The sequence below is a fragment of the Gouania willdenowi genome, chromosome 15 (genome assembly GCF_900634775.1).
Source record: "Gouania willdenowi chromosome 15, fGouWil2.1, whole genome shotgun sequence".
In the NCBI taxonomy this organism is placed as follows: domain Eukaryota; kingdom Metazoa; phylum Chordata; class Actinopteri; order Blenniiformes; family Gobiesocidae; genus Gouania; species Gouania willdenowi.
The window spans coordinates 15,613,833-15,622,617 of record NC_041058.1 but is presented as its reverse complement, the minus strand read 5'-3'; the positions used below and the strand labels follow the sequence as shown (position 1 = coordinate 15,622,617).

The window sequence follows — 8,785 nt, the reverse complement described above, 5'->3', positions numbered from 1 at the left end:
GACCAAACCACTCTTTGGATCCTTTAAAGCACAAATGGACAACTGGCCCTTGATTTCATTTTGTGCCCCCCCCCCAAAAAAAAACTCCAAAAATTGTATTTCGAGGTTGTTTTTTTTAATTATAATATAAAGCCCAACATAATAAACAAAATACTTCCCAAAACACACAAATTGATAGCAAAATGCACAAAGTAGCCAAAAAATTTCAAAAATATACAAATTGACTCAAAACACCAAATGACAACAAAGACAGACACAACAACCAACAAAATGACAATGAAAACACAAAATGACAAAAATACAGGTGACCCCAACAACGCAGAAAATGACAGAAAAATATACAAAATTACAACAAGAACACAAAAAAAATCCCCAAAACACACAAAATGACTCCAAAAAAACACACAAAATGACTACAAACTGATGAAACAGCAAAACCACGAAGACCAAACTCTTTTTTTCCCTCCCTGTATTAATGCTCAGATCAATTATTATTCTAAATGCTGACGTAAATGTTGATAACGTGGCCCTCGGATCAGATACAATCACATTTTTGGCCCCCGCTGTGATAGTGTTGCCCATCCCTGCTTTAAAGGTTCACTGCTCCACAGGACAGAGAGGCCTGGACGACGAAAGCAATACGACGCTCACTGACGTCAAACCACCGCCTCCGTGTGTTGGTGTTTGTGTTCATTCAGTGATTCAGCTCTTTCTATTTACAATGACCTCGCTTTGCACACACACTTTATGGATCTAATGGACTTTGTTGGAGCTGAAAACAGCCTCTGCGGTTGGTTTACACTGGTTTATATTTGTGAGGACTGATTTTACTGTTGCAATAAGATGAACAAGCAAGTATTGTTAGCAGAAATAACATTTCTTTTTAAAAAAAAAAAAAAAAAAAAAGACATTAAAATGAAATGTATAACGCTCTTGAGAGGAGATTAAATAACGAATAAATCTATTGAACTATTCCATTTGTTTTTTTTTTTTATTTTGTTTGCATTTCTTTTTTAAACATCTTGGTAAACAAACTGAACAAAATGCAAAGATATTTAGAGCTCTTTATTTAAAGTACCAACTCATTCTTTGAAAGTACCAGAGTGCAGCAGTAGCGCCCAGCACGAGGCTGTGCAGAATGTGTTGATGAGTGTGCATATGCAAAGAGGGTCTTACATAATAGTGCAATGAACAGTCGAACATAACCGTTGGGTGCCCGCCTGAAAACAAGCAGAGATATCACATTATTCACCAACATTTCACACAAGTTCAAGTGATTGACAACATTATTAATTACATAATTCAAGTTTAAGATACTCTCCTGAGAACACTTGTTTAAATGTCTAAAATCAATTGGAATTGTGCCACTTCTTCATTCACAGTATCATAGTTCAATCAAAACATGTTTAAAAAGGCTCTAAAAAAATAAACTGAGATGACTCAGTGTCTACTGGCTGAATGTCACAGTAAAGGTGGGAATAACACTTGGAATGAATGAGTCACAACACTTAGTAATACTGTTAAAGGTCCTGATAATGACACATGAGCTAAGAAAAACACGTTTTTAAAGAGAAAGGAAAAGATAAAGTTGAGGTGGTTAAACAGCGTGTTGTAGCTTATTGGCAAAAAAACAAGACGTGACCCCATAAACATGATAATAAGCTTTGACGATAACGACCAGGAAATAGAAACGGTCAGTGAGGTGAGTTGCAGATGGAAGCGGATGGTGTGAGTTTAGTGCACAGTGACTCAGCGTGGAGCAGCTGCTCTACTGGATCCTGGTGACGGCCTCGTGGATGGACTCGGCCACGTAGTCGATGTTCCTGGTGGTCAAACCGCACATGTTGATGCGGCCGCTGGCCATCAGGTAGACGTGCTTCTCCTTCACCATGTACTCCACTTGGTTAGCTGCAGAAAAGGACACAAAAAAGAGACTTTGAAACTTGTAGGTCAAAGAAAACAATTTGGGGTTGTGAATAAATGACACATTTTCACGATTCATAAAAAAAAAACTCTTATAGTTGTGCTTAAATTATGATTATAGATGAACATTTAAATAACGAATAACATTATTCTTATCTGTTTATATGTGTCAAACTCGAGACCTGAGGACCATATCTAGCCCGTTTCGGTCCGCAGGAGAAAGTTAGATGTTATACGTTACTTATTGCCTGGATATTGTTGGCCACTTACATACTTTATGTATTTTTCATTTATATGGCATGAAAAGTACAAACTTTAAGACATTGATGTTGAAATTGTTTGTTTTTCTACCTAAAATCTGAGGCCCACTTAAGATCCAACTACAAAAGTATTTGGCCCCTGAACTAAAATGAGTTTGACACCCCTGGCATATATGATCCATGACATGTTTGCACATTTATAAAAGACCTGAATCAGGAGAGTTACTATTGAGTTCATTATTTCTGGTGCAGATCAATCAGCTCTGAACAGGGGCACAGATTGGCCTCAGAGAGGACATTCATTGATTCAGTGTGTCTTTAACTGGTCTGTGTACTCACGGTTGAGGCCTGTGAAGCTGAACATGCCAATCTGGTCTGTGATGTGCTCCCAGGTCCCGGGTGTCCCCAGAGACTGAAGCCTGGCTTTCAGCTGAGCCCTCATGAGCAACACTCTGTCAGCCATGGTCTTCACATTCTCCTTCCTGGATCAAAAACACATAAGTAGCAAACATGGAGTGAACTGTTACACGTACATCCATTATGTGGTGGCAAACAGGATCTGACCATTCAGTGAACAACACAGGTGAGTTAAGGGTAACCGCGACAACACGAGCTCCCTGAGACGGAGGGTTTGACCAGGTGGTCCTGACGATCTTCTCCATCTGTGAGAGGACTCGCTTCAGGTTGTTGGCATCACGAGCCACGATGGTCAGGTTTCCCACACGCTCATCTGTTAGGATGAACATATAAAACATTAAATATCAACTAGCACGCTACTTTTTTCAGAGATTAGGAGACTTTTGGAAAATATGCTCAACCTGAGACAAATCAGTGCATTTCTAGTTCAATGTTTTTCAAACTTTTTTGAGCCAAGGAACATCTTTTCATTGATAAAAAAATTCCACGGCACAACAAGCGAAAACGTTAAAAAATAAAACTTTGTAGCCTATATTTACATTATACAGTCATTCTTATCAAAGTGTTTATAGGGATCAAATAAACAGAAAAATAAGTTTTTTTATCTTTCTAATTTCTTCTTTCGAATAAAAAGTGCAATTAACAATCTTTATCTGATATCTATATAATATATCTGAATATATTATTCATAATAATAATAATAATAATAATACATTTTAATGGATTTTTATGAATATCACAAGTTAAGATAGCTTTATTTGTACACAATAACAGAGGTGGGGGGTCTCCTCTCAGCTCTGACCTGCAGCTGCGGTCAGGAGCTGCTGTGAAGCTGACTTTCTGATAATAATTCATTAGTTTTCAAAAATGTTTTTTGGCCACCATTAGGTGAAATTTAATAATTTCCCACAGCACACCTGACGATCTCTCAAGGAAAAAGGGTTGATTCAGATTCATCCCTGAGGGACAATTCAGTTTCAGAAACATAAAAAGACAATCACATATAACACGGGAGTACAGGAGCGGGAGTACTGTGGATCGCCACAAAGGCAGCTTCCTGTGTGTTTTAAGTGGAAAACAGGAGGTAAGAGTGGGGGAAAAAAGCAGGTCCCAAACTATGCTCCTTTAGTCAGGGGCACAGTGTGGGATTAGGAAAAAAAAACCCTGCTCTAGTTAAACTCACTGTAGAGGCCAAAGTTCTTGGAGAACGATTGGGCGCAGAACATTTCAAAGCCCAAGGAGACAAAGTAGCGGACTGCCCAGGCGTCTTTGTCCAGATCGCCGGATGCAAATCCCTGGTAAGCAGAGTCAAAGAATGCAAACAGCCTTCTCCTCTGAAAAAGAGAAATGATGCAAAACATTATAATTAAAGGAAACCATTGTCCGGGGGTGGTGCTCTAGTAGTTCATAGATCAGGTTAAACATGTGTCCAGTCACAGTGTGATACCATCATAACTTCAGCGATTTGCATCCATTGCTCCCGCGTGGGGTCTGTCCCAGTTGGATTGTGAGCACAAGCATGCAGAACAAAAATGGAGTGCTCTGGACAACCCTGTGTACGCACAATGCAGAGAAGTAATGTCATGTATTTTTAGTTAAATATTTATTTTAATAAGGTGGAATGCACTTCTTTTTTTTTTTTTACCTCTAAGTCTCCAAGAAAACCAGCCAGATCCAGGCCCCTGTTCTCTGCATCCCAGTATTTGTAGGGGCGGACGTCTTCAAAGCCAGCATTGCTAAACACAGCGTTGTGGTTTTCTGAAACAAACGGTAATTTAAAAAAAACAGTGTCACAACAGTGCAGCTTCTATTAAACTGATGAAATGAATCCAGTCTAGCGATAAGTTGTGCGCTAATGAGGCATTTATTAACGTCCTGAGGCTGAAGTCAAAACAGTCTGTGTAAAGGGATCAAAAGTCCAGAAAAAGGTGTGTGTTTGTTTAGTATCTAGTGTGTGGGGGTGTTTAGAAGTACCCCAGGTAGGTGCAGACACATAGACTGGTGTATTAGTGTTGTTATTCCCATTGTAGAATCTCCTGAGAAACTCTGCACCCATCTTCAAAGCACCCGTTCCACCGAGACACTGCACTGCCCCCACCTGGAAGTTCAGCAGCACAAACCCTCCCTCAGTCACCTTTAACGTGAGAGAAACTGCAGCAACGTGTCGCAGTCTAAAGCACAAACCCTGTTGTCGTGGATGGCAGGGCTGTCATCACCCAGTGCGATCATGGAGGCAGAGGATCTGAACTCAGGCAGGCCCAGGATTGGCAGGTACTCATGATTTAATGTGTCATCATTCACAATGATCTTCTCCACCTTCTTCACCACAGGTAGAACCCACGGCTTGCCCTCATCTGTGCGGTAAGCTGCAAGGAGACACAGCGATTCATAAAATGATCAATTATTTGTATAAGGAACAGAAACTCAGCTTTTAGAGTAGATGTGGACAACTGTTTTCTGCATTTTTCTTGTCGTTTTGTGTATTACTGTTGCCATTTTTGAGTCATTTTATTATAGTTGTTTAGCATTTGGTTTCATATTCTCTTATTTTGTTGTTTTTTGTGTTTTTTGGGGTTATTTTGTCTATTGTTGACACGTGTATTTTTCTGTAATTTTGTATGTTTTTTAAAGTCATCTTGTGCATTTGCTTCCACAAAATCAGAGCGACCGGCCGCATGTGGCCCCTGGGTCGCCAGCTGCCTACGTCCGTTCTAGAGCAATGCTTGAAATTATCAGTTTTAAGAGGGTTTCCATTTTAATATATCTCTATTTGTATGAATAAAATCGACGACACAAACAATATAGATGGGAAACGCTCTTTGTTGATCAATTGTAATTTGATCACTTTTTTCATTTCTTATAAAGAGAGCTTTTACAATAAATTTGTTTTTAACTTTGAAATCGAAGGGAAACATATCAGTTTTATTCATTTTCAAAAAATCATCACCAGTCGATTATACATTTTCTTTATCAGCCAAAATGTAATTTTATAATATTATTTTCACATAAGGTCCATGAAAACAGAATACATTTTCTGTATATTTAGCCAAAATGTCAGGAAAAAAACAAATAAAAAACAAAGAAAAATCTGAATTCTTAGTTGAAGTGAGTGTGCAGACACATGTAAAGGAATTAAAACTAAATATTGAAATACTTTGGTAGTTTTTGATGGTTCTTTAAGCTTCCAAGGAAAAATGAATTATTGTTTCTCAAGGTTTTTAGACATAGTAACATTACCATCTATTATATCAGAAATGCTACACCCTTAAGTATAGAGAGGCTGAAGCTGTACGTGAACCACGATGGGAGATGGCCAAACAACAGATGTTTTTCATTATTTATCTCAACTAAAGTCTCAATGCAAACCTACTTTTGAGAATAAACTAGATGTTTAACTGATTTGCCCTTCATACACAAAGGCTTTGGACCTCAGTCAAATAACAAGTCTGACACTGACCCTGAAAAGGTCATAGTCTCTAGATACTGAACTGAACCTGATGTCACAACCTGTTAAGAAATGAATTCACCGACACGCTGTTTTTTTAACAGTTGAATCCTAGACTATGGTTGCAGATTTTTAAACTTAAAAAGGAGAAAACAAATCCATTGTGTTTTTAAAAGGCCGTGGCTATTGATACGGAAACGTTTCCATAGACTGCCAGTATATTCATACGCAGCGTCCCTCATTGGCCAGTTTAGGTGACGTGATAGGTGCACCACGTGACTTAAAGTTCCGTCAGTTTTAAATATGTTAAAATGAAAAAATACTAATGTCAAAAGTGGGATTCGAACCCACGGCAGCGGAAGGAGGAATCCTTGAGTCAGGCACCTAAGACCACTCGGCCATCATGGCACAGTGAAAACACAGGCACATTATGTAGAAAGTGTCCGTAAAACATGGGCTATTGATACGTTTCTGTATCAATAGACACTTCCTTTTTAAAAACACAGAGTCACTGAGTGGCCTACAATTCCCAGCATCCTTTGACAGGATTATGAGGCCTCAGCCTGTTGTGCTAATCATAAGACCAAAGTACCAATGTCACGCCAAACACACAAATCACCAACATGTTCTCACTACTTACTTTTGGATCATAAATGGAATGTACTTCACTACCTATAATGGCTTTTGTCACTGAAAATGGGATAATATAAGATAAATATGATCAATAATCAAATTTCCTGCACTAAAGCAAAGCTTCTGATTTATTGGATAACACATCGGTAGAAATATTAAGTAATAAGACCCTAAGGTTGTTTGTTGTTTTTTTTTTTCTTCTCAAGAGTTATTTGCCTTGTAGAGCTTGTTTTCTCAAATCTCAGCATAATCATGCAGGTTTATTTACAGAAATGTATCAATAAAATACATATTGATTCCAAATGTGTGTTAGAAGGACTAAAATTGTCTGGTGAGATTACATACTGCTTTATTTGTGCCAACACTAACACCTAAAAAGCATGTTTACTACTGCTGTGCTTGTGTTTCACCTCATCATTTAGTCATAACTTAAATCAGAGAAACATACTGTAAACTAAGAGTCATTTGTAACTGCACTGAACAGCTTTGTTGTTGTTGTGTACATAAATAAATCAGAAATAAACATGATATTCTAAATAATTAACCCATTTAGTAAGTGTTATAATGTAAATGAAGGTTACAAATAACTTTGAAAAATTAAGGTTTTGATGTATTATTACATGTTACTTTTTTTTTTTTTTTTTTTTTTTTTTTTTTACAAAATGACACCATTTGTGTAGGGTATCAGATTTTCCCCATACACCCTCTATGACCTTTTTAATCGGAGTCTAGCTCTGCAGAATACCGCTACATGACCGGTTGCTCCGGGAAACCGTTACCATGGCTAATAAATGGCAGCCGCCCCGGGGAACGAGCAGCTCACCTCCGACTCCGAGGTTCACCTTGTTTGGAAACTGGTCGTTGTTAAAATCCTGAGACAACTTAAATACAGCGACTGGAGCAGCTTGAGGGACCTCGTGAAATAGCGACATGGCTGCTGGTTCTCTTCCAGGAGGCAATGATAGCAAACAAGCGACTGTCCGCTAGCAAAGAGGAAAGACTTTCACCTTCAAACAGAGCTAACGAGACTCCACAGTGGGGCGTGATTGTGTTGGCCAATAGGAGTGAAGCTTTAAAGGAAGCCTCTTTTTCCACCAATCAAAGTCTGAGTAAGAAATCAGGAAAATAAACGTCACTTCGAGGTTTGACCAATCAATGACCGTTTAACGGAAATGACAAATGTGAAGTGAGCTGTGAGTGGGTGAAAATGTAACTGCAACTTTGTAAGAAATAATGCTTGACAAAAAAGAAAAAATATTCCCTGGTAGACAAAACAAAAATGACATTATTCACAAATTTGACAAAAAATTTGATTGATAAACTAAGAACAATGTTTTGTAAATATCCTATATCCCCCAAAAATGAAAGAAACACGTTTTAAAATTATGAACAGTATGTATCCGTCCAAATAATTACTTAGACTGAGTGTTAATATTGAAGATAGAAGAAACTTTGAAACTACAGACCATATTTTTTTTAATGTAATACAGATTTTTTTTTTTTTTTTTTTTTTTTAATCTATTTTTTAGCACAGTATTCAAAATTGGATCAAACATAAAATTACATTATTTCCAGTATTATCTAGGGATGGCATAACTTTTGGTTTGATCTTGCAAAAATTAAATGAGGAACTCTGTTGTAACATAATTTTGTGTTTAGTCAAATTCTCTATCCACAAAAATAGAGTACTAAAGTCATCCACCAAATTTATTGTTTTCTTAAACGAATTTAACTTGTGAAGTATTTAATAACTCTAAAAGATGTAAAAGCACAAAAAAAAATTATGATACTCTCACTTTGTTGTTTATTACTGTTGTTATTTTTGTACATTTTCTTTTTTTTTTAATTTGTTGTCCTATTGTTCTGAATTAATGACATCTTGATTGATAATTGCTTACTGTTGTTTCACTTTTAATGGGATTTTTATTTATTTATTCATTTTCTGGATATGCACAGACGATATTCTTTGTTTTGTTTAACTTTATTCTGTTTTCTATGGTTGTTTGCCATGGGGCTGTTTGATCTTGAGTGAATTGAGCAAATGATGGATTGCTTTGAGTTGATGTTCCTTTGACCAGTTCTTGGTTTTTGATGTTTTGTTGTAAAT

At 37.2% G+C, this 8,785-nt stretch overlaps 1 protein-coding gene across 1 annotated transcript; it reads right to left on the bottom strand.

Annotated features, from left to right (window-relative positions):
- Nucleotides 1-1,052: 1,052 nt before the first annotated feature.
- On the bottom strand, nucleotides 1,053-7,724 carry got1 (glutamic-oxaloacetic transaminase 1, soluble). The gene is made up of 9 exons (XM_028468443.1): nucleotides 7,502-7,724; nucleotides 4,785-4,966; nucleotides 4,575-4,698; nucleotides 4,246-4,358; nucleotides 4,048-4,152; nucleotides 3,784-3,934; nucleotides 2,748-2,913; nucleotides 2,523-2,665; nucleotides 1,053-1,908 (listed from the first exon to the last, which is right to left on the bottom strand). Exons 1-9 carry the CDS (start codon nucleotides 7,608-7,610, stop codon nucleotides 1,769-1,771), a joined length of 1,233 nt encoding a protein of 410 aa, XP_028324244.1. The 5' UTR covers nucleotides 7,611-7,724; the 3' UTR covers nucleotides 1,053-1,768.
- Between the last annotated feature and the right edge of the window lie 1,061 nt (nucleotides 7,725-8,785).

Excerpts from the sequence above, each read along its gene's own strand:
- got1 (XM_028468443.1), bottom strand. The coding sequence starts at position 7,610 with ATGTCGCTATTTCACGAGGTCCCTCAAGCTGCTCCAGTCGCTGTATTT. Across the intron at positions 4,699-4,784 it reads CTGCCATCCACGACAACAGG|GTGGGGGCAGTGCAGTGTCT; the intron begins GTTTGTGCTTTA and ends CTGAACTTCCAG. Across the intron at positions 4,153-4,245 it reads GTTTTCTTGGAGACTTAGAG|GGTTGTCCAGAGCACTCCAT; the intron begins GTAAAAAAAAAA and ends GTGCGTACACAG.